The 25,998-nt window shown below is 41.1% G+C and overlaps 2 protein-coding genes across 7 annotated transcripts in view; both read left to right on the forward strand.

The window, feature by feature from the left end:
- Nucleotides 1-11,775: 11,775 nt before the first annotated feature.
- eomesb (eomesodermin homolog b) lies at nt 11,776-24,988 on the forward strand. Of its 5 annotated transcripts, XR_004616432.1 has the most exons (8): nt 12,792-13,305; nt 14,478-15,152; nt 15,253-15,419; nt 15,699-15,820; nt 16,158-16,316; nt 16,702-16,763; nt 17,012-17,928; nt 24,978-24,988. XR_004616432.1 is itself a non-coding variant. In XM_034610311.1 (7 exons), exons 2-7 carry the CDS (start codon nt 14,629-14,631, stop codon nt 17,802-17,804), a joined length of 1,827 nt encoding a protein of 608 aa, XP_034466202.1. In that variant the 5' UTR covers nt 11,776-11,842; nt 14,478-14,628; the 3' UTR covers nt 17,805-18,085. The 5 variants fall into 5 exon arrangements, 4 of the variants coding, with proteins under 4 accessions (XP_034466202.1, XP_034466203.1, XP_034466201.1 ...); XM_034610311.1 differs by lacking the exons at nt 12,792-13,305; nt 24,978-24,988 and adding an exon at nt 11,776-11,842 and having other exon boundaries at nt 17,012-18,085; XM_034610312.1 differs by lacking the exons at nt 12,792-13,305; nt 24,978-24,988 and adding an exon at nt 11,836-11,925 and having other exon boundaries at nt 17,012-18,085.
- The window catches only part of LOC117776420 (ankyrin repeat and IBR domain-containing protein 1-like), a 40,425-nt gene continuing 34,639 nt past the window's right edge, over nt 20,213-25,998 (forward strand). Inside the window, exons 1-3 of one of the 2 annotated variants that reach the window (XM_034610308.1) lie at nt 20,213-20,363; nt 22,871-23,155; nt 23,953-24,253. In XM_034610308.1, the coding sequence (XP_034466199.1) occupies nt 22,968-23,155; nt 23,953-24,253 (489 nt within the window). In that variant the 5' untranslated portion in view covers nt 20,213-20,363; nt 22,871-22,967. Of the gene's footprint in view, nt 20,364-20,442; nt 20,652-22,870; nt 23,156-23,952; nt 24,254-25,998 lie in introns of those variants that run through there. The other variant, XM_034610309.1, reaches the window with a different exon arrangement.

Here is a 25,998-nt window from a genome sequence, read left to right on the forward strand (position 1 = left end):
AGTCAAAGGCCACACAAAAGAAAAATTATGATATATACAAGTAGAAAAAAACTCACAAAACAAAGAAGGCAAACATCACCTGTATGCACTGCACAGGCTTTTTGGGGTTTAGCCGCTCCCCTAGACTGAGACACACAGGCAGATGGACGCACACATCTCCAAGCCCCAGCAAACAGCCCACCTTTCTGTTCCCATCTCTCCTGACACTAGGTGGACATCTGCAGATTTTAATATCGGCAGATTTCCTCAAACCGCAGCTTAAGCCAAGTATCCGCCGCGGGGCCAAGTGCAGCACATACGAATGATTGAACAACCACCAAACCAAACCTGAAAAACAAAAAATATATATTTGACATTTTTCATCCTGCAAATAAAATGGCTCTGCAAAACAAAATTCTGGTTCAACAAATATTTGAAATTCATTTTCTGAACAGGTCAATGGTACAGTGGATGGCAACTATAGCAAAAATGTGTGAGACAAATTATAGATATTTTTTTCACAAAATGCAAGTGGGCACATAATAATAAAAGCAATAATTGCAGTGGCATAAACTAAATAAAGACATTACATTTGCCAAAATGGTTCTAATTAATCACCACTTTTCATAACATACACAGTGTATATTTCTCAATTTAGGCCTACACTACATTTAAAATTTTACCCCCACCCTCACCCCAAAAGGATCCAGAGTGAATTTTGTGAAATAAAGGTCACCATAATCACATAAACAAACTATTTATGTTTAATTTCTTTACATAAATCCTATTAATTCAACTTAGTGTCCCCGTTCCCAGTAGCTCTATGCCCCCAGGGGAGCTTTCCCCCCAGTTTGAGAACCTCTTGAAGAAGATACACTCTCTCTTTCCTTGTGTTCTTTTTTTATGGTGTCAGTAAAAAGAGAACAAATGATAAGAGGTAGCATGCAAAACTAGTTCTCCGTTAAAACACTAAACTACCAACAGGTAGTTTTATTAATCCACTTTCTGACTTTCTCTGCAAGATAAACACTTCTTCTCCTTTTCACCTGCAGCGAGAGGTAGCACCAAAACCCTTCAACATGTTGTTTTGTTGCTCCACTCCCTGTTCAGCCTCGTCAAAAACAATTACCATAGAAAAATGCATGTTGTATTTTATTCTACAGGGTAAAATCTTGAAAGTTAGTTTTTGAAGGTTGACATCCTAACTCCATGAGATGTATTTGTTATTCATTAGAAATCTTGTTGTTGATCTTTTGTGTCATGAAAATGATATTCTGAAGCAATATAATCTATAAAATACTGTACAAAATGTGATACATTTTATATTTGGGTAATTTCAAGAGACCATGGGAGATAATACAGTAACTAAGCCCTGACCAGGTCCAGTTGGCCCGATATTGAAAAGTGCTCACTACCCCAAGTAGCATGCTGGCTGTTATGGCAGCGGCACGGACTCCCAACACTGAGCCAATATTACCCGAGCAGCAGGGCCCCATGAACCTGGCAGAAGGAGGTTAGCAAAGTTAAACCCTCTTACTACATGCCTCACTGCTCAGGGCCAACCAGCAGCTCTTCCAACTGTCCACAAACTGGCCACAAAACAAGGCCCCTGTCAGAGAATGTTAAAGGGTCATTGACACTGACCCCAAGAGTCTCCAGAAAAACAGTTGTTGTAGGATTTCTGCATCTTATTTATGAAAATGTAACAAAGAATCCACTAAATGCACTGATAAAAGTGGAGGAATATCTGTTGTAATGTGGGAGATAAAGTCTTTACTCCAACAAGTAGAAGAGATTTGAACGTGGACAACAGCTTCAAGGGATTCTGATGAGCATAATGCTAAAGTCAGACTGTGTGTTTCCTCAGAGGCTCCTCTCTGGTGCACAGAGCCACAGCGAGAGGGAGGAGGCGAATGCGCTCTGATTTCTGATTCCAACCTCCGTCCCCACTCCTCCGTATCTCTGACTTCCAAGACGTCGCTCGGCCGGCAGATGGAGTGTGGAGGTGAGATCTTCTTTTTTTTTAAGAGTGTTTAAGCCCGAGCCACGGGGAGCCTCTTCAGGGTCGGTGGAGAGCAGATAATCCAACAGCTCGGGTGAGGGGATTACAAACCTTCAGGCAGACCTCTGCTGTTGAGTCCTGCTGTGGGGCGCCGTCTTCGGGTCACCCCCGTGAAATGTTCGAAGTGCCACTCATTGTCAGTGTCAGCAGAGTGTATCTTCATGTAGGAATGAGTCACATCTTCTCTTCTTGATTTATTTGACTCAAGACTGTAAATATTTGTCTGGAATAGTGATGGTGAACTTTGACAGTTTGCCAGAATAACTGATGGTTAAGTAAGCGTGAGCCTCCATTGTGTTAAAATCTGACACATTGTGACTTCATCATCAGTCCCTCCACTTCCTGTTTTACTCATCTTTAACCAGACCTGCTGTGTGTGACAGACGAGGAAGGATACTAACTATTTTTTAATTATGGCGACAACAGGTTACAACGCAACTGGTGAATTCATGGCATGAATTCATATTTAGCATGTCTTACTGTATATAATTAAATAACCAGGTATTTATAAGTTCAAAAGCATGCAACTGATTATTATTTTTATTTTTATTACAATAGTTTAAATAAACCTTAGTATTTGAAATCCCATTTTGCCTGGATACACCACTCCATATCCACATCCAAATGGACCAGAAAGCCTTTTTTGCTTAACCTGGCTCGGGTTGTGTTGGCACCACGCGAGCAATGTCAGGATGTATTTCCTCTCAAGCAAGTGAAGGGGTCTGCCACTGAGCCACAATCTGCACCCGCTTCTCAGGCAGGCTAAACCCTTTGACACCACCGTTTTTAATTAAAATTACATTAGGAGTAATCAGCCGAAAGAGTTGGGGATGGAGAGAGGGGTGAGTGAGTGGAGGAAGGTTGTGGATTGATGATAGTTTCACCCAAATAACAGTCATATCTGCTGCCAGGTCAGTAAATATGTTGCTATTGCTATGCCTGGTGGTAGTCCCTGAACCTGTAATGATTTCTGGGGCTTTTACATTATTATACAATTTAAAATAAAAGGAGTAACAATACAAAAAGATAATTGTAATAGCACATTTCTTACACTTTACAACATTGCACATTGCAATGAAACTGGCTAATCTGCTAATTAGTGTTGGGTAAATGGTAAATGTGAGATTAAAGTTTGACAGCTCCTTCCAGTTACCTCATCATCATCCCCCTGTCCTGTTCTGACACGCTCAGCAGTGCATCCGAAAATCCGTTTGTCAAATGAAGTTTCGTTAAATGTGATTTTTTTAGAGACACATCTGGCTTTTCTCGCTGCATCTTAGTAAAAAGGACAGACCAAATGTTAATATGACTTCCTTCTTCCCCAGAAACAGGAGAGGACTGGAGAGAGAAGGGTACAAAGACTCCATTCGTTCTCACTTGAGGGGCTCTCACCAAGATAATTATAAGCTTTATGAAAGTACACAGCAGAAAGTGGCAGAAGCCCACCAAAAGAATGGATAGGCAGGAGAAGAAAATTACTTTCCCCCTCTGCCTTTGCTTTATGCCCCCTTTAACAAGAGATGAGACGGCGATGGATGGAGGAGGCCTTCTTCAGGAGGCATCCTGGGGCTTTTGCGGCAAGGCAAACAGGAATGAGGGGGACCATTCAGCCCTTCTTGTGTTTCTTCCATTCATTAAGACGGCAAACCTTTGACCGCTCCACAATGACCAGAGTTTTCCCTCATTACACGGTCCATCTTGATGAAAAGATGAAGAGGACGGACTTGACGAGGGGGACAGAAATGAGGACCACACCATTTGAATAGGAGGTTGGTATAGAATCCACTCGCACTAAACAACACCACAAGAGAACATCTTGTCTTTTGATGAAGTTTTTTCCCCGTCTACCTCTCTCCCTTTTCTCTGTCCAGAATATGATCCTCTCTAGGTTTCTCTGCGCACGTAGCCTACACTGCGCTGAGTGTCTGAATGCGGTTAATTATCTAAAAGGAAAACTTTGTACCTGTTGAAAAGCTATCCTTGGCTGCTTGGCTTGTTAATGCCAACAAAAAGCAGCCGTAGTGGATGGTCAGAGGACACCACATGCTGCGGAGAGCCTTTCAGACATGTCCCTAATAAGAATGCAGTGGTGAGAGCTCCTCTGAATGCACGCAGGGGAGAGGAAGGTAGGCAGGATGGAGAAAGAAAAGGATCGGGGGTGGGGGGGGACATCTTTTACCTCTCCATCTATAATTACTCCAAATGAAGAATAGGCTGAAGAAATGGCCGGTGAGACTTTCCATTATGACAGGAAGAAAAAAAACACCATCAAGTAGGGAAGGCAAAGCACAAGATCGATAATTTTTTCATGGATAAAAGAGAAGAGAATTTTTTTTAATAACATCTCAGAGGTAACTATTTATGGGCATCAGCGTGCGTATGTGTGTGTTCGGGTAAAATCACATTTGTGACTTTTGAATGCACAAAAGCACTGGCTAGGCTCCACAAAGTGCAGCATTACAGTTTCTTCACTCTGTCAGTCCTATGCTGCAGGAAAGTAATGCTAGAGATAGATCTGTGCATCCCGCATGTATGTGCATGTATACGCTCTGAGAAGTTGTTAAAAAGAGTTCACAACATGCAGGTAGTTTTACAAGAGCTGGGTTTCTCCTTTCTTCTCAGTCACAATTAAAGCGTGGGTGTGTGTGTGGGTGTGTATGTATGTGTGTCTGCTGACCTGGGTGAACGTGTCATCTCGTGCTGTAAATGCCCTGTAAATGTTTTCACACCTTCACACAGGGAGACTCATGTGAGGTGAAGCAGCTGGGCGAGGTCAAACCTGGCCCACGGTATTCGTCTTGTCGTTCTACCTTTCACACCCTAAAGTGATACACAAAGCTTCGAACACAGACACACACACACATACATACAGGGCAGTGAGGTGTTGCACAAACCAGAAGTATGTTGAGATGTGCTCACAGAGGTGGACACAGGGGCTACGTTCCAAGTTGATATTATTAAGTAACAAATCAATTAAATCGCCAAAAGAAATAAAGTTATATATTGTCTATACAATGTGCAAATATGTAACCTAGGAAAAACTACAACTATAGTTACATAAATTATGAAATGCAAATTAATTTAATAAAGTGTAAGGATTCTTTAAGAACAGATCCAAACTGGATACAGTCTTGGTAGACACACGAAATAAATATACCTCCTCTGAACCACACGCTGCTTCCAGGCCACTGGTAAAGTATGAAAAGGCCACATTCTGTGTTTTATTTGTCGATGATCCTCTGAGAAGGTGACTAGCACTGGAGGTTTGTGAGCAATTGACAGTGCTTTTAAAGGATCAGTAGGTGTGTGTGTAAGTCTGCAATAAATCACACTGAAAATGGTGGAAAATACACTTTGCAAAGGATGATGCAAATTAGGAACCTATCTAAAAGCAGCATGTTTATTCAATATAGACTCGTCAATTCAACACGCTGTGCATCCGCATGCGTGTGTGTGTGTGTGTGTGTGTGTGTGTGTGTGTGTGAGTGAGACGGGTACAAGAGTGGGGGTACGGAAGAACACAGGCCTCACACAGGGGATAGGTGCTAAAATATACAGTGAGAAAAACTCAGTGAGAATTTGACAGCTGAGCAACAGGGAGGAATGGGGCGGGAATGGAGGAGTTGGGTGTTTTGTAGACAATAACAATCTATTTTTATGTAGTGGTACATATTTTCATCAGGAAACAAACGTATGATCTGAAATAAATAAAACGGTTCTTTTGTGTTTTTTGTGGTGGTTGTATTTTGCTATGGAATCACTATGGGGCTTTGTTTTTTGATCTTTGAATCCCTTGCATTTTGTTCTACCAAGTGTACACCTATTTATTTTATAAGTATATGAAACATGTGATTGCACAGTAAAGTATGAAAAACAACTGTTTTTGTCACAGCGTGTAAAATGTCACACACATTGATAACTATAAATATTTTCCTTCCTCATGTTGTCTTTTCTATTTTCTCCTGGATAAATCAAACGAGTGCTTACATACATACACACACACGCACACCCACTCATATAGCCTTCACACACACACATACACACGTATAGCACATGGAGCAAGGAAGCAGCCTCTCAATTATCAACCTCTCCTCGCTGCTCTCAACACCTCATGTTTCTCTGCTAATGACTGGATTAAAGCTTTGATCAAGATGCACTTAACCCATAAACAGCAGCTCCCATTCACATACCATCAAAAAGCCAATTAAAGGGAGCTGGGACTTCAATTAAGCTCGACAAAGGCCAGACAATATCACTGGGGTTTTGTTTGTGGGTGAGAGAGGAGCAGGGACAGGGACACAAATTTGGGGCAGATTATAAAAATAAAATCATTTAATTCTGGGGTGATTTTAATTTGTTGAGAGTAACAATGCTTTTTTTTATATATACAGGGCTGATGTAAGAATAAAAGCCCAACATGGTTCCCACAGTGAGCGTACACTGTAAAAAGGTTTTTGGGTATGATTAAAGAAGTTTTAAGTTTTAAATTGTCACTTTATGTCAAATTCATTAAAAATTTAGTGTTTTTGTTAATTAAGTGTTTGTGTGTAGTGTCAGATTATTGAATTTTAATGACAATTTCTGAGTAAATGTGAAAGAGTTTGTCTCCTGAAACATAGCAAAGTCCTAATTTTGGATTTGACAAGAAGAGAATTAGCAAGGCAGACACGAATCTAGGAGAATGCAAGCATCCAGATATCACCCAGATATAATTATGTCTGTTTAGCTGCTTAGTTTTGATGTTTTTTTTGTCATGGCGAAGACGGGATTCTGTCACAGAGACTGTTGCCTTCCAAGCAGTTACCAATTCAGAGGGGCATTTCTACTTCCAAACTTATAAACAAAGCCGATTAATTAACTCTCAGGCTTATACCTCTGAACCATAAAGAGCTTACAAATTACCTTGGGGGAAGTGATTACAACCATGGAAAACAATAAATCAATCAATGAATCTAATGAAGCCTGCACGCCGTCGCCGGCATTACATTCTTATTCGTAGTCATCTGTGGAATAACAATGGGAAAGAAGGGGATCGTAGTTAAATTGTTAATCATAATGTGATACCACAGTCAGCAGATTCCCCATATGAGAAAAACATGCTCAGGGTCCTATCAGCTCGCAGAGGGGACATAATGCAGAATATATACTTTCCACCCCACTGGACAAAGAGATGTTCGTCGGAACAATACGAAGAATGGCTTTGTTCTGTGAGAGGATTGGTTCATCACAGTGACCGATAGACTTGGATTTTAGTTGTTTAAATTTAATGTTTAAATGTATTCTTCTAAAAATATCATAGATATGAGATATGTGACCAGCTATACTGTATGTTTGCTTAATGTGTATAATAACCCTGTAGTGATTCCTCCAGAGCCATTTTCAGACATGTACTCTGGAACTCTGAAGTACTCTGGAAAATTGGGACGGCACTTGGCCTTTCACATGTGAAGAACGCAACAGGAGATTGTTCTGAACAAATGTTTTCACCACCTCTGTCTCTTTGTTTGTTTTTTTAAAGTTTAATATGTGTCGCATGTTAGAAGCATCCGCAACTTGCTCACTCTGAATTTTCAGGTTATTTTTCTCAGATGGGCTCACTGTGACATTTTCTGGACATTTTACCAGGGGCCTGGCAAAAAAAAAGTTCCAGAAAATGACGAGATCAACTGACTCTGTCATTTGCGTTCTCACATACAGCCCCTCTGGATAATTTCAAGTCTGGAGTCCAGTGCACGTCTGACATCAGCTCAAGTGACTTCTCGCTTTCTCAGGGAGGTCAGAGGTCAGCCAAATAAAAAGCAGCTTTGAATTGCAAAGTGCACTGAGACTTAGACTTAAATTTGATAAAACTTCAATCATTTGTCTGTTAACAATTTATAAATGTATAAGTTGGTAACAAATTTTATCTTTACAGTGTACATAATGACTTGCTCAGCAGCACTTCAGCAGGAACCAGTTTTGCACTTTAAGTTATCAGGCTCAAAGTTGCTCATCACTACAGACTAAGCAATTGAAGCAGGGGGTGTGTTAGCGTCTGGATTTTCCAACTTGAATTTTAATTTTACACCAGCATATGTCGAAAGCTTTTTTTAAAGGTGTGTTTCTATCACTTTGTGAACTTGTTGTTTGACCTCGAAGGCATCTCCATCTCCGAGGATCGACTTAGTTTCCTCGAGGCAACATCTCTCAATTGTGACCCGAGATCAAATTGTGATGGCGTTTCTTTAGAGGGGGTTGCTGACACTGGCAGATTGGTGGGCAGGAATTCTTAACAGTACAGATTGGGTGATAATGAGGAAGACTTAATTGGCGTTGGCCTTCGACTTGTACAACTTCCTGTCAGATAAGTGATTTTGGGAGTCATGGCTCTTGGCTGAAGAAAGCTTCTGGGAAGATGAATCTCTTGCGTGAAGTTGTGATCCGGCTGAGCTGACAAGGCTCAGACACTTGATCATCAGTGAAATGGTTTGCGCTCTTGAGGCAAATACAGGCATTATGAAAAGAGAAATAATGTTCTACTTTAGGTTTGGACACAATTTAAAGCCTCTACTATAGAATAGGACAATATCATTGGGTCAAGCTGTTATTTTCCTTTGTTAAATGTCTGGATTGGAGCTTTTTACTGTAAATTTCACTGTGAAGCTTTTGCTCCACTGATGAATCTGTATTTTCCTGAGATCACCACTGTGGTTTTTGTTTTAAGAAAAAATTCAGAATTCCAAACTAAAAGAAGCTGAGGACCACTTAGAAATATCTACAATTTTACTCAATTTATTTAACTTCTACATCACCTCAATGCTATTTTACTAGCCAGCTCTTTTTCTGCAAAAGACATCCTTAATCTTAATGGGACTAACTGGTAAGTAACGGTTAGATAAATGGGATTTCACACTCCTCCTGTATTTGTAGAGAGATATTCAGAGAGATAGCCTCCCAGTATAAAGTCATGCAAACGGGATCTCATTAGCAAATGCAAATGAGAAAACACCAAATCTTCGCAGAGAGGCAGAAGTGTATCTCCATGGGATAGCTGGAACATGACAGCTCACCAACCGCCCCCACGCTGAGCACCAAATGTGATGGTCCGCTCCTGCTGCTACTCTTAACAGGATGTAGGACCGAACCATAAACGTAAGCGTAGGGGGGAGATTGGGGAAGAGGTCACTTGAGGCCTTCACCTTCTGCCATTTGAAGCCCCGCTGTAAAAACTCTGAGTGGTGAGTATAGTAAAATACCATCATTTATTATGATGGCATTCACAAAATGTTACAGAAAGTGCTTTGATAAAATATCCCACCAATAACTTTTGAACAATTTATTAATCAAGTTATATTACAATACTTATGTCACGCTACAAATGTGTAATTCTTCTTCAAGTTCAAGTTCAGTTTTGATCTGGGAAAAAAAAACTTGACAATGAAGTCTGTTCTTTATGCAGTGCTAACTAACTCCTATGATGAGTTGTGAACATTTTAATTGCAAATTTTCATCCGTTTGTTCTAGTTTTTTTGTTTTTTCTACCAAACTTTCCTCTTGCAGATTATATCACATTAGTGGTAAAGATATTTCTGGTTTTCTGTATGACCTGTGATATCAGCTGATCAGCAACAAAGGCCGAAAACTGAGTTCAATCATATTTTTATATCAATAGCCCATATTCACAAATCACAATTTGTCTCCTCCGCCCTTAACCCTCAACAACAGTAAGGAAAAACTACAACAACAAAAATGTATCAAAGTGATAATCAATAAGGTTTGTATGTCGGTGGGCTGTTGAGAGGGTATTTCCCAGGAAACGAGACAGGCAAACCTTCAAATCCAATCAGATCCCTCCTCTGAGAACGTGTCTGCCGTGACATCACACGCTGTGGCGGGCAGAGATCCTGGCATGGCGTCAGACCAACAGACCTTCTGCTGCCAGCGGGGTGCCAGTGGCCCAGGGCAGGGCTGCGATGGCCAGGTCACCAGCTTTTTTCCTGCCTGGTATGAGCGCTGCGGGAGAGGTGACCGGCAGGATGGCAAGATGTCAGACGCAGCCCTTTAGATGTGTCAAAAAGCAGGCACAGCTAGGGGAAGCTGCTCAGTGCGTGTGAGGAGGGAGGCCAGTCACTCAGGCTGCCCAATGAACACATGCAGCCAAACAGCAGTATGTCACATACAGAAGTGATGTTTCCGGAGAGCTAGTCAACATGAGCAAAGCTGTTGCTCAGAAGTTAAAGCGGGTTGTCCACTAACCACAAGGTTGGTGGTTCGAGCCGTGGCTCTTCCTCACTTCTAAATGTCCTTGAGCAAGATATGGAACCCAAAATTGCCCCTGAAGTGTGTGATTGATGGTGATAGAAGAGGTGCTGCATATAACTGCACTGTTTTGTGTGTGTGTGTGTGCATGGGTGTGTGTTAATGGGTAAATGGCAGAATTGTAATGTAAAGCACTTGAAGTGATCATCAAAAGTGCATTTACCATTTAACAACATGGTAAATGCACTCTTCACTTGAAGTGAAGAGTAAGACAAATAAGTCAAACGCTGAAAAGTGCATAATAAAGATCCACAAAAAATCCACACATTCTATCAGCATAGAACATCATTTACAAAACCCTGCTTAGAGTAAAAACTTGTATGTTACATTGTTTCTATACAAAAAGTGAATTTACTTCATAAAGAATTGTTCAAAAATCTCTGTGTACGTGCACTGCAGGTTTCATGTTTCCATCTGACTCATCCTTCTATCACACTTGTGGTACGGCTGTGACTGGCTCCACACTTGTGATGTGGCAGAATTATATTTGTACATACATGTGTCAAACTGAGAGTTAAGAATTTGAGTCCCTGTTTAGCAGAAAAAAAACCCTTTCTAGTGTCAAACTCTGCACTTCCGTCAATCGCCCCAACAGTACAATATATTTGTTGAGAGGAGACTCATGAAGGAGGGAACTGCAGTCAGCGAGTGTGAACTACTGGGACAAAAGAAGCTTATATAGAAAGTGCAATAGAAACTTTTCAGGACACCACACATTCTCACTTCTGACTCACTGGTTTTACCACCAAAGCACGTGACCATATGTGTTTGTGTGTCGGATGGAGGTTCGCTAAATAAAGAAAGCGAAAGCTCTGTACTGACATTTCTAATACCTTGTAATCAATTGTAAGCAAAATGGAATATCAATAAATGGCCAGTAACTGTATGCCAATGTTTTTTTTAAACCATATCCGTTATAATTTGAATAATATGGATAAAAATGCTTGAAGAACTTTTTTAAAGAGCTTCTTTATTGAACCAGTTGTGTCCAGGCTGCTCCAAAGACATGTTTTTGAGTCTTGAGATCTGTTTGCAGAAATGGTTCTTTAAAGGACCTCTTGCTAAGGGGTTCTTTGTGTCACTAAAAAACTGCTAATCTATGGAATCACTCCAAAGATTTTTGGTTCCAGTTAGCACCTTTATTGTTCTGTGTGTGGATAACATACATGCATTTAACAGAGTAAATAGGGCCTACTGCACACAGACTAGGTGAATTCTTACTCTAGGTTCATGACTTCTTGAGATAATCAAGCACTCAATTAGTTTATCAGCGCAATCAGCAGAAAGTGTATTAGCTTTAGACTGTTTGCTGTTCAAACAGTTTACCCAAGTAGTTGATTTGTCTTGTTTGATGTGCGGCGTGTTTATTTCAGAGGTGGGGACCGGCCTCACTAATCCTCTCACTGTCTTTATCATGTAAACTCTCCTCCATGCAGCCGAGCAGCAACTGCAGCTGATCGCGTCTGGTCCTGGAAGGGGAGCGGGTCTCTAAGCTGCTGAAAGGTGAGCCATTAACATCATGTGTAGTCTGAAACGGGTCTGCTTTGAACCGGAGAACCTGGAGGTATTGAAGAGGAAACAGTTTGGTATGGGCCCATTTAAGTCTTTTGTGACCATACCTCCACTGTATATTCTGGTAACAGATGAGCAGCAGTTACACTCAGCACAGGGATGTTAGTATGTGAGATCTGGTGTCAACTTGTTTACCTTCATATACAGATATTTTTGATGAAAAATATAATGTTCTCACTCTGTTTTAGTGTCACTGAAGATAATGGCAAAACAGTCTTAACTTATTTGTCTCTTCAGCCCCTTCAGCAATGACGTGAGGGATCATTTTGATTATATGTATGTGGCCGGCCTGCTCAGACTCTTAGTAGTTTTAGTCAAGAAAACTCAATCTGTGCAGCTGTAGCAACACTATGCATGAAAAATAAAGAAGTTTACTTTCTCCATTTGATGCCTTTATTATTTTCAGTGAGGTACATTTTCTTATTTCACAGTCGGCCACATCTTACAACATGTTAAAGGTAAAACACTGCAGTGGCTGAAGCGTGACAAGCAGGGCTCTACTGTTTTGTTGCTTTGAAAAGTTTTTGGGGCTAATTTTGTAACTGTAGAAAGACTAAAACGTGGACCACAGGGCTGAGTACTAAAACTATACATATTGCTAAAACAATATAATGATTATCACAATAAAATTTCCATCAATAGAAATATAACAAAGGTTAAAAAACTGTTTATATCTATCTTTGAATTCAACAGACATAATCATTTGACATTTATTGTGAAATTGATCAATATTGACTGATCTGAAAATGTCTTATCTTGATTTGGCCACTACGCTCAGCCCCCATAACCATTATGGCCAAATTCAGACCAGCTGCACCTCTCAGATTCTTTCTCTGTTTATGTTGAATTTGGTTTCATGCAGTTCTCTTCAAAGTCTTTGCACAGGAATGAGAATGATCCAGGTTATATGACAACACGAGGCACTAGTAGGGTCACTATCAACTCACTGTTGAGTGGCACACCCAGAGCCCAGACGATGGGAATATTACCTCCACTGATGTCTCTGATGGGAAACAGTTCACGGGTGGGTTGGGATGCTACCTCGCCCTTTATACACCTTGACTGTGATGCCGAGGATCCCCTGCCCCTCCCCTGGAGAGCAGAGGAAAGTCTGTTAATAGGCTGCCATCGGTGCGTCATGGCCACAAGTAGAGAGCAGCGGTGAAAGGGAGTGCGCCTTTACGCACGGATCAGTCCGCCTCCACATGGCTCGGGTTTTTATCTCCCAGCTGGCTCCCTCCTCGACCCCAAACACAACATGATGCCATGTGCTGCTAAGGACTCAACTCCGCAGGTCGTTGACGTTACCCGAGTTTTTATTTAGTTTGATATATTTTATATGTGTGCGCGTCTTGAACTTGACTTGTAAAAAGAAACGGGAATAACATCACTTGGTAAGTCTGGGTTTTTTATAATTTTTAAATAGATGCTTGAATTTGATCACTGCAGTTTTTAGGACTCTCGTGTGAAATATTAATTGAAGGACTTTGCAGTGGTGCAGTGGTTTTATTTCAATGAGAAATCAAAATGTTATTTTCCGGAAACACCACAAAAAATAATGTTATATTTGAAGTTATTTGCAGGGAATTAATGCGCATTATTATTGTTTTGTTTTGTCTCACTGTAAATGTATTTTTATTTCTTGTCTATATTGTTTTCTTCTCGATGGGTCGTTCTGATTTATTTGTTGTCATTTCTCACATTGAACTGTCTGATCCACGAAACATCACAGGTTTCTTCAAACGGAAAAATAATTGGCTATTTCCCCTTTTCACGTCGGGTTTCCCGTTGGGACACGGGACCGCATCAGATGTGAATGAACGCAAATCCATTAACTCTGAATAATAATACAGGATTATCAGCACCGTGTAGGCGCACGTTTGTTCACAATGAGTTTTATTTTGTCCAAAAATATTTTTTAACCATGCATGTACAAATGTAAAGCCAAATTTAATTAAATTTTCTCTGGTGAATCACATAAATTATCTTAATGTGCCAATGGTTTTAGTCTGGGGAGGAATTTTAACTTTAGTTTGAAAACTACACCCTAAAATATATATAAATATATAAGCTTGAATATATAGTTTGTTATTTGACTTATAAGAAGCTGACCCTTAATTCAAGGCGGCTCCTTCAATATCATCCGGATACAACACAGGTCACCAGTCTGAAATATATATTATTACCATATTAACCATTATCACGTTGCAGATTTAGTTTCTAAAAAGGATAAGGTCCTTTATAATAAATTTAAAGAAAAATAGAATAAAAAGGAAGGTATGGAGCCATCTGGCAAAGATGACTTGTTTTCAAGTTACAGTAAATCCACTGAAGACACTGACTGAAATTCAACATTTCACTTTTGGTATCAGACTTCACAGCCACACCCTGATACGCCCACTGAGATCTTCAGCCTTGGTATTGATGTGTCTCTTTATACAAACATTTACCCGCACTTCACGCGCTTGGCACACAATTAGGCCTTTGGAGTGTCGGTGACAACAGATTGATGACTGTATATTTGTAGCTCAGACCGTCCTTAACCCCAATCGGTGTCTGTCTCCAGGATTTAGACGAGACTGTTTGCAGGCAGGAGACACCTGAAATAAAGTAGATTCAGTGACTCTTGACAGGGAAGAAAAATCCTCGGACAAGATTGGTGTCAACCGGGATCAACGAGAGCAATCGACCCCTGAGCCAAGACCAGAGAAGCAGCCATGCTCGGCGGTGAAGGAGAGAGCAGCACTTTCTCTTCCACTAAGGAGGCATCGGATGAGAGGCGCAAGTCTCCATCTGTGGAAGGGGGTGATGTGACCGTCCGCAGCAGATACCCGGAGCACGGGGTGGGTGCCGAGCGGTACTACATCCCTCCATCAGTGTCCAAACAAAGCCCGGAGACAGCCAGCCCCTGCTCCTTCATCCCTTACACCCCCGGTGGGACGGTTTACGCCCCGTCCGGCGCGGGCAGGTACCCCTCATCCCTCCACCTGGGCTCCGTGTTGCCTCCCGCGGGGTTTTCTCCCTCCACGACCGGCCGCAGTCACTTCAGCTCGGCGTACCAGCTCGGGCAGAGCCCCGGCTGCCTCTACCCGCCTTACACCGGCTCAGGTTCGGCTCTCAGCAACATGACTCTCCCGACCACCGGCCCCGGGATGAGGGCCCAGGTGTACCTCTGCAACCGGCCGCTGTGGTTCAAGTTCCACCGGCACCAGACGGAGATGATCATCACCAAGCAGGGCAGGTGAGGAGGCAGGGGCGCTCCGCAGTGATGGGCATGAAACCAACTTTTATTTCCATGCGTAATAATGAGGACTTCTTTTAATTTTGTGCCGCGTTTGCAGACGGATGTTCCCGTTCCTCAGCTTTAACATAGCTGGTCTCAACCTGTCGACGCATTACAACGTGTTCGTGGAGGTGGTGCTGGCGGATCCAAACCACTGGAGGTTTCAAGGTGGCAAGTGGGTCACCTGTGGGAAGGCGGACAACAGCAGCCAAGGTACTGAGCCAGGTCGATATGAGGCATTTATTTGGATTTTTTATTTGAATCATTACCCTTTAGTTAAAAAAAAAAAGAGAGTTGGAAATTTGTAAGATTGGCCCATGCATGCATGTAATTGGCAGATTTTCTATTTGCAAAATATGTGTAATTTCAGACAAAATAAGGTTTATTTAGGTCTTGAATACATTGTAGGTCCAAGCTGAACCCCCTTTTTTTCAATGAAATAAATTAAATGAACATTGTATTTGTCGTTGGCTATGATGTAAAATGTATTTTTTTTTATTCCAGGGAACAAAGTGTATATCCACCCAGAGTCTCCAAACACAGGGGCCCACTGGATGAGACAAGAAATCTCCTTCAGCAAACTGAAACTCACCAACAACAAAGGAACCAGTCACAGTACTTCCCAGGTAAGAGTCTCATTTACATAAACCAAGGATTGTAATACAGATCCAAACTTTAAACGATTATATGTCAATAAATTCGGTTTAATTGAGATTATTTGTTTCAAGTAGTCTATAGTCATTTTTTAGATTTTTGCATGTTAATAGACGAGATTAAGCGCACGGTTTTACTTTCATGTTTGGAAATTAATTTGCAAGGGTTTTTTACGCAGCGCTCACACGGAGAATATGAGGATATCTTGCAGAACACAAGTTGTGCAAACGAACTTTAATCGAATAAAAGTTGCGCCATTATTATAATTTCTTTACATTTTCAATAATATAACGGGTGTTTTGTCTGCAGATGGTTATCATGCAGTCGCTGCATAAGTACCAGCCCAGGCTGCACATCGTGGAGGTGACGGAGGACGGAGCGGAGGACGTCAACACTGACGGGAAAACTCAGAGCTTCACTTTTCCAGAGACGCAGTTTATTGCTGTCACCGCCTATCAGAACACTGACGTAAGCAGGACAACACACACACACACACACACACACACACACACACACACACACACACACACACACACACACACACACACACACACACACACACACACACACACACACACACACACACACACACACACAAAAACTTATTCTATATTATAGCCTATAAAATATATATAAATTAATCAGACGTTGTGCAGTAGGCTTGTTGCATATTGTTTGAAATTTCTCATTCACTGTACATGGACAATAATTAATATTAAAATCAACTGTCAGCTTATGTTGACATGCATTGGGTAGATAGACATGTATGTGCACGGTGCTACTTTACATTTTTTTCTCGCTGTCTCTTTAAATAATATTGTTTTGCTTGTTCTTCTGCCTTGTTCTCTTTTAGATCACACAGCTGAAGATTGATCACAACCCTTTTGCCAAAGGATTCAGAGATAATTATGATTCGTGAGTAATTGTCATACGTTCCTCATGAGCTATAAATGAGTGTGAATAGGCCTACATAAAACTATGTGCTTTATTGCATCAGCTGTCTTACTGTGTTGTGGTTTTCTTTCTGAATTCAACAACTTGAAATCAGATCCTTCGAGTGTGGGAGCTCACTTTGAAAGAAATTTCCACACCATTTCCCCCCCCCCCCCCACTCAGACACTGACCTTTCTTGACCTGAACATAATAAGTATGTATTTTTTCAGGATGTACACAGTTCCAGAGAATGACCGCTTCACCCCATCTCCAACCGACTCTCCACGTGCCCACCAGATTGTCCCAGGCGCCCGCTACACCATGCAGCCCCTCTTCCAGGACCAGTTTGTCAACAACCTCCCGCAGAATCGCTTCTACAACAGCGAGCGAGCAGTACCACAGACTAACAGCCTCCTCTCACCTCAGACTGAAGACGGAGCTTCGCAGAGGTGGTTTGTCACCTCCATGCAACAAGGGGGAAACTGCACTGGCACCAGCAACAAGCTCGATCTGACACCTTATGATGGTGAATACTCGAGCTCCTTGCTTCCTTATGGTATCAAATCACTCTCCATGCAGACATCCCATGCTCTCAGCTACTACCCAGACTCTCCTTTCAACGCCATGTCTGCAGGGTGGGGGTCCAGGGCAGCATATCAGCGAAAGGTCACGACGGGTCTGCCTTGGTCTCCCAGACCCAGCCCCACTGCTGGTTTGCTAGAAGACTCAGACAAAGTTAAACAGATACAGATAGAGGAGGGCGTGAACGACAGCGGAGGCCTGATCTCCTCTTGGACGGAGACACAGTCATTAGCTCTTTCCCTCGACAAGGCTGATTCTTATGCCATGGCCTGCAAACGAAGGCGTTTGTCTCTCAATGGTCTGAGCACCGAGGACTCACCCTCTGACATTAAGTGTGAGGACTTGGCCTCAGCTACCACCAACAACAGTAGCTCCTATAGCAAAGACCCCCCCTCATCCAAAGCCATGGCAGCTTATTATTCCTTTTACACAAACCCTTAAAAATATGGCCTTGTGTTGTTGTTTTGGTTATTCTTCATCTGCCACAGTGAACATATTATTCAGTTATTTGGGGACTTTGTGAACCCAGAATTTGTCTCAGTGGTAATAAAAGTATTTTTTCCCCGTCAGGAAGCATTAAGGACACATTCAAATAAAAACAAAGTGACATGTGCGTGTGAATTGCCACTTTCAGTTGTGGGCTTATTTTTTGATCGTCTCATGTATGTAACTCTGCAGTTGCAAGTTTGAAGGTGCCAAAGCAATTGTTTAAGTTGCCCCATTAAAAAAAATCAGTTTATGTGTTTGTTTATGTGTCATACGTCATTGTATTTTACTTCACACTGAGATTTTGTGTTTACAGATTATTTATTGAAGGCCTGTTGATATGAATTTTGTGCACTGACATGTGGGAATGCTATGCTATATGTACCTTCATTGCAATGTCCAGATATTTGATAATAAAAGGCATAAGTGTTCTATATGGAGGATGTGTGGTTATTTCAAGTTAAGGCACTGTTCCTCTGTTTAAATGACAACACATGGGCTTATGTGTTCATACAATATTAAGCTTTTCTTTAGTATATGATTGCAACACATAAAGATTGCCTGTTAAACTCAAGATATTACGTTTGACACATTCTGATCAGTCCATTTCCCATGGCTAGAAAGCTTGTGTGTTGGTGTGAAGGAGAATAGGGCCACTAGAATCGACCTAACCCATTTTGGTAGACATTATTTAAATTTACTTTCGTTCATACTCGAGTGTCGAAAAGCTATGAGGCATATTTCAAAAGGACAAGGCAATTCAAAGTTGTAAAAGGCATCGTAAAAAAAACAATATAAGACATTACGAAAATAAACATTCAGAAAGAATTTTTAAAATTCAAACAAATGAAATAATAGGACGTAAAAGTTAAAGAAGTGAAAAATAAGTAAATATTTGATGCAATAAAATCTCAGTTTCATGTCCTATTATTTGTTTCTATGGACTGTGGCGCCCTCTAGTGAATTTTCATTGTACTCACACAAATTACACACCAAAGCAGCAGACTGTTGAGCTGTGATGGAGACTCGTGTCGTGACGTCACATTGACTTCAATTTTGAGTTTTTTTTTGTATTTTGTATTGTTTATGTATTTTATTCATATATATTTATACTTTATTCTGTGCAGAATCCAATTCCTACTATATGAATAGGAACCTGTTACCCACTGGATAGGACAGGCTTGTAAGTAATTTCTTCCTGCAGCAGTGAGATTGTAAAACCAGCTCTGCTCCCAGTAGAACTCCACACACCCATTGTGGTCTGCACTTTAACTGTGGTTCAGATCTCTTAGAGGTTCAGTGTGTAGAATTCAGTGACACTTTGCATGTTGTGGCTGAACGACCCTCCGCTCACTCTCCCCTTCCAAACATGAAAGAGAACCTGCGGTAGCCTTCAGTTGTCATAAAAACTCAAAAGATGTTTAGTTTGTCTGTAAAAAAACATATCTGAACGTAGAGTATTTAAATATAAAGGGCCCATTCTAGGGAAATAAACACAATTCGTACAATTTAGATGATGACACACTAGTGAAAACATCACTAGAATTATGTTATAATCAGTTTCAGAATCAGAATTGGGATTTTATTGCCAAGTAGGTTTACACATACAGGGAATTTGCAGTGGTGTGTTTGTGCAATTGTTAATATAGAAAATATAAAATTAGGGGGAAAAATGAAATATAAAACAATACGATAAATGGGAGGAGTTGTGCAATGTGCACAGTTATTTGTAAAGAGTCAAAGTGTCACAGTCACAGGCAGGGACATCAGTGCAGTTCGGTGGTAGGGTCCCAGGCCAGAGACTAAGACCAATAAGCAGTCGGCCAATAAATCCCTTTCACCTAAATCTTACACAGTGAACCTTTAACTGTGCAATATTCATACAGTGGTTCATATTAATCCATTCACTGCTCATATTCTTTCTTGTTTTTACACTGTATATACTAGCTTTTATTCCATTCATATGTTTCTACACTTTTTCTATTTCCTTACACTCAGGTATTGCATGTTACTTATTATTACTCACTGAATGCCTGTATTTGACTCTTGCTGCTGTAATATTTCAAATTTCCCCATTGTGTGGCTAATAAAGGATTACCTCTTCCTATCTTATCTTATCTTAAGTATGTACTTGTTGTTGCCACATAACAACAACAACATGCACACTGATGCTGAGCCTTTAGGGGAAACAAGGAGAGAATAATAACATGGGGTTGAAAGATAAACTAAGTACCTGGTTGTCCATTGCTTATCCAGTAGAGCACAAAGTGAAGTCCTGTACTGGATGCATAATGACCTGGTTATACTTGTCAGGGGGATGTTTCAGCTGTTTGTCAGACAGTGGGTCCATGTTTCCCCCCGCCTGTGTGGAAACCTGGCAACCCGAGTGGCAGGCAGCAGAGTAGTTGACAGGAACAACATCCCATTATTCACTGGGAACCACAGCAGAGAACCAGTGTTATCCCATTAGCCGCTGACGGTCACTCCGCAGACACAGCGACATGCACCGCGTGTGTGAGTCCCAATACTTGTTACTCGTTGTTCACCGCGACTTTACTCAACTGTGCTAGCTTAAGTTGGCCAGAAGCACCGCTAGCTCGCTAGCTGCGCCGCTAGCGTGTGCGCTGACGTTCTCGCCGACGCAGATGCTAGCGTCATGGTGTTTTGTTCCTCTAGTTGTGAATAACTCAGCAGCTTAACAAGCGGGATTGAGTGATTAACACCGGGGCGTCTAACCAGAGCTTCGCTGCTGCCGTCACCCGAGGTCGCTTTAGCCGGTGGACGTGTCCACTCGTCAGAAAGGTAACCCGGCGGACTGTCCACTAACACAACACGCCGCGGCTACCAGGCTGAGCTAACTAGCCGAGACGATAAACAGCACACAACACCGGGAAAAGGCCTGCGTGCAGGAGTTTAGTGACAAGTGACATGTCGCCTGTCTTCTACCGCTGGTGTTAAGTTAGCCCTGGTTACAGTGTCGTTAACCAGTAGTTAATTAGTTATACAGCTGGAGGACGTCAGTAGTTCGCGTTAACCAGGTTATATAACTGTGTTCAAAGATCAGGTGTTTACACGTGTGTTCGCCGAGGTGGGATGTTGTGTGTTGTGTGTTGTGTGTTGTGTGTTTATGACGGATCTGTCCTCACAAGCCACCAACTTGACACTGATTTATCTGCTGTAAGACAAATGAACTCAGGAATATTCACTGATATGTTATTGAAATGGATAGTTTAAGTGGATGTTATAACACATTTATATAAGTTAACAGTATGTAGTTATGTGATGGTTGATTAAAGAACAGATAATAAGTTGTGTCAGTGTAGTGACTGATGATAAATCTGTTACAGAGAGGAGGGGGGAAAGTCCTGTCCGCCTCTGGTCCAGCCCCCTTTTCACCAATCTTTATTTTACGATGGATTTTTAAATACAGTGTTTTCAAAGAGTTGAAACTTGACAGTGGTAAATGATGGTCGAATTTTAAGTTAATGATTTATCCACCTCTGTACACAACTGGACCATGGCAGCACTCGCTCATAACTTGACTTAACATGTAAACAAACTGCTCTGGTGTTAAAGAGCTAAAGTCAATGCAGGAGGCTTCATTGTCCAAACCTTCACTGGGGTCTGAAAGTCTGAGATCACTTTCCCATTTGGAGAGTGGTCAATGACTATGTTTACGTGAACATTCATATTCTGTTACTAACCCAATAAAGACATTAGTCTGAATAAGACACTGCCATGTAAACATCTATTTCTGATTATCTTAACCTGAATAAGGTCATTGTGGAGAATTCTGCCCTTTGTAAAAGTATGTGACATGTATACGTCATGACGGCATTAGAACATTGAACAACTGCTTGACGTCATAATCAAACTGCTCTGTAACACGTAAACAGGAATATAAATAAATATGAATATTTTATTAGCAACTCATGTAGACATGTCTAAACAATGTCTCAGAATAACACCATCAAATGTTGCTCTCTATATATACACTCAATGTGTTGCTCATCATATTAACTGTGTTCGAGAGTGACACTGAAATCTCCTCAAACTACAGTGAGTGAAAATGACCAAGGGTTATGAAAAATATCTGGAATTAACATATTTTCCAATCTGTGACACGCAGGAACTCTCTCTTATGTAGTTTTAGATTACTTTTATTTTGAAAGAATGGCTGATAAGATGAAAACAATTTAGACCCATCCACACATTACTGTTTACATAAACTGTGGAAAATTGTCAGTGGAATGTCGACATTTGCTTATCGTTTCCTTTCGTCACACCGACTGACCTATTGAGAGCCGGAGATTAGGTAAACTTGAGAGGTATTCATGGAGCATTTTCTCCTTTGCTTGTGTACACAACTTTATCATAAGGCATTATCACGTGAAAGGATTTAAATGGTGGTGATAGTTCATGAATATTAGTATCATGAAGTATTGCATCCTGTGCTGTGTTCTGTGTATTTGTGCTGCAGCTCACAAGAAAATACATAAAGCATCACACTGACCAAACAGTCATGACCATATGGTGCTCTGGTGGAAGCGAAATGCTGACTCGCTGCATGTTGCTGTTGAGTGGATGATCTCTTGCTTCACAATGACTCCTTGCCTCAGTAGGATGGGCATCATTGGCAAGGAGAGGCGGAAGCACCTGGTGATGCCAGAGGAAGTCTTGTCCTTCTCTCTGTGTGAGCTTGTTGGCACAATGTTTGGTTATTCTTAACAAAAAATAAAAAAAGAGAATCACAAGGAGGTGGTATACAGCGCAGTGTTGATGCATACACAGGCTTGTGGCAGAGCAGACCGTGCAACCTTGGAGCTGCATGTCTCATCCTTGTGGTTGAGAGGGAGAGGAAGTGATTAATACTTTAAGACGCAGGGCTGCAATTCGTGAAACAGTGATAGAAATACTAGCTGGCTATATTTGAGTTTTACCATTTTTCTTCGAGCAAGGCATCGTTGGACAAAAAACAAAGGCGTAAAGGAATTGAACCTTGTTTTTCCTCTTTTCTTTAGGACCTTCAGTATGCTGGTGAGTTGGACTTGAGCAGGTCGAAGACAACTCAAAAGGTGGCTGTGTCAGTCCGAGCTTGAACCCACAGCAGGAGAAGAGATGGGGAACACAGCGACCAAGTTCCGTAAAGCTCTCATCAATGGGGATGAGGTGCTCGCCTGCCAACTCTATGAGAGTAACCCGCAGTTCAAAGAGGCTCTGGATCCCAACTCTACCTACGGAGAATCCTACCAGCACAACACTCCACTGCACTATGCTGCCCGGCACGCAATGACACGCCTACTCAGGTCAGGATGTAGCCTAGACAAAATCAAACAAACAAGCAGACATAATGCACACATTTAGAGTCTCACATTTTTGGACTGACTCTGTCATTTAGGGAAAAAGTGTATGTCTTTTTTTAGTTGATAGATGCAGGAGTCAATTGCTGTCCCTATGCTACCAATTCTTTTGATAAATTTAATTATGAATTCTATTGCCTGTGTTTTAGCCAGTCAGCCTAGCAGGATTGCTTTCAGCATTCCTCTTACTTTATAGCACTGTATTGATGATCAACTGGTCCCATCTATTACCTTATTGCTGCATCGTAAGAGCAAATTTTTCATGTTTCAACTTCATATAGCTCTGCCCCATCTGTCTCTCCACATAGCCATCTGTTAGCAGCTCTCAGGAATGCGACATGCTGGGTTGAAATAGGATGGGACTCCAAGAGCTTCCCACCCGACAAGCTAACAGCCTTGCATGTGTTTGTCTTTGTCTTTTCTCAGGCCCTGTCCTTTATTCGTAAATTTAAGGCTTGCTCAATTTGCATTCATACATGACTTTGAAAAATGCAAGGGTGTGTGAAAAATGGCAGCAGGTGATGTTCAATTCAAATGGAAGCAAGATATATATCTGGATAGATGCCGGATGGATAAATATGATTATGATATTATTTTGACACAAAGCTCCAAAATTCAAGACTGATTTGGACAATTTACATTTACATTTCCGCACGGCTGAAACTATGCAATTCTATATATTTCATTTAAAATATTATTAAGTATATTATTTTGTTTTTCCTGTCCTTGTCTTATTCTGTCAGGTCTTTTCTCTTAAGCAAAGATGGAAATCCTAACAAGCGTAATGTGCACAATGAGACGTCTCTGCACCTTCTCTGCATGGGGCCCCAGATCCTGATCTCAGAGGGGGCACTGCAGCCTCGGATCTCGCGGCCATACGAAGATGAACAGCGTCGGGCTGAATGCCTACAAATCATCCTGGCATGGACTGGGGCAAAGCTGGATCACGGAGAGTACGAGAGGGCTGATGTCAATGCTACAGACAACAAGAAAAACACCTGCCTGCACTATGCTGCTGCCTCAGGGATGAAGACATGTGTGGAGGTAAGGTTTTTCAGTCTGGGCTCATGTAAAATATTCTCAAGTATTAGATTTTGAATGTAGATCAATGTCTCTAAAGATGGAAACTGAAGAGTCTCACCAAGACAGGGAGCCATTTGAGTGGAAGGAAGATAAAAGTCTAAGGGAGATGGAAAGATAGATTATTCATAATCTGCCCCTTTGTGCTGTGAATATTTGTAGTGTTGTGGCTGGTGTGTGGCCTTGTGTTAGATCCAGTCGCGACCCTGGGTAAGGGACAGTAATTTGCAGGCTCACATACATTCCATTAAGTGTGATCAAATACCTCCCTGGTGAGTTTTGGGAAGAGAGTGTGCAGCACAGAACGGCTTTATTAATCCCTGGGGCAGAATACACCACATATAAACGTCAGACAGATAAATTAAGCTGTCATGCTGCTTCTCTTAGTATCTGTCCTCGTTAAGACCATGAGTTTAGTTTTGAAAAAGGAGTTTGTATAAAACCTTGCTTTGTAATCCTCATGAAGAATTTAGTTTACAATATGAACATCAGTTGGATTCAACTATGGCTGCAAAACTAATCATAGATTGTCACAATGTGCTATAGCATTAATTTCCATGACTCATGATTGTGTAAGTTTGTTATTTTTTATTTTTCCCAGAAAGCTGTTCAGTGGGATTCTGTCTATCAAATTACAATTAGCAATTTATGCAGTACCAAACATTAACATGTGGATGTAGCCCTGTAGGTCTGTTGTGATGGAAAGACAGAAATCCTACATACATTTTTTAAAATTATAGCAAATAACAAAATGGAAAAGAATAGTTTGGACGCATTTTTTGTGGGAAGCTAAAATTTCACACGAGAAGTTTACTGATATATAACTGTATACTGTTCATGGGATATTCGTACTTGAGCAAACATATTTACTCAACCATTTACAGTAAATTATACATACATATACTCCTAGGTGGTATACACGCCCACATTTCCGCATATATACACTTTCCTTTCAACCTATAATGATGTTGCACCTATTGATTATTACCGCTTTATAAAGTCAGAGTTTCTAGTTGATTTCAATACCTTTTCGTCAAAGATATGAATTTGGCTTCTTGGTAAGATTCTCCTCATATACATTGTGATCTGTGTCCCTCCCTTCATTTTTTTGGCATTCTACTTACGACATCCTCAGCATGTATTTATCTCACTTTGAACTATGCGGTTCTTTTAGATTGCGAAGGTACATGCTTTTAAAAGTAAAATACATTTCAATCCTGAAAACCGCCTCCAGGAGCCTGTGGACGATTCCAGATGATGTGCAAGTGGTTTGCCACTGTGCGTTCTCAGGACCTCCAGCAGGCAGTCTGATTAGAGTACTTAGTCTTTTGCAGTGGAGGACAGAAAAATCAAATCACTCTCTTCCAACTGAATTGTGAAAGAAATATATTTATGTAAATTGAGTTCAGAAGCACCGCTGTCAAAAAGAGGCTCTGTCTCTGCTACTGCTTTTAAGAGAGCCTGCATATCTAAAAGTGAAAATGTTTGAGTTAAGATAAAGTTAAACCGTTGAAATTGTTCGTACTAATTAAAATCAAATTGGTTGTGATCAGTATTCCTGACATATTTTTGTACCCTTACTCTCAACTACCTAAAAATCAGAGTCAGTGGTATTCCACCTTTTTTCTAATTTAATGTATTTCAATATACATATGTAACCAGTGAGCTTTAGGACATTTTCCTGCATATAGTGTGTCCCCCCCCAAGGT

The sequence above is a fragment of the Hippoglossus hippoglossus genome, chromosome 16 (assembly GCF_009819705.1).
Source record: "Hippoglossus hippoglossus isolate fHipHip1 chromosome 16, fHipHip1.pri, whole genome shotgun sequence".
Lineage (NCBI taxonomy): Eukaryota > Metazoa > Chordata > Actinopteri > Pleuronectiformes > Pleuronectidae > Hippoglossus > Hippoglossus hippoglossus.

Coding starts and splice junctions, on each gene's coding strand:
- eomesb (XM_034610311.1), top strand. CDS start 14,629: ATGCTCGGCGGTGAAGGAGAGAGCAGCACTTTCTCTTCCACTAAGGAG. Junction 15,420..15,698: donor CAGCCAAGGTACTGAGCCAG/GTCGATATGAGG, acceptor TTTTTATTCCAG/GGAACAAAGTGTATATCCAC. Junction 16,764..17,011: donor TTCAGAGATAATTATGATTC/GTGAGTAATTGT, acceptor GTATTTTTTCAG/GATGTACACAGTTCCAGAGA.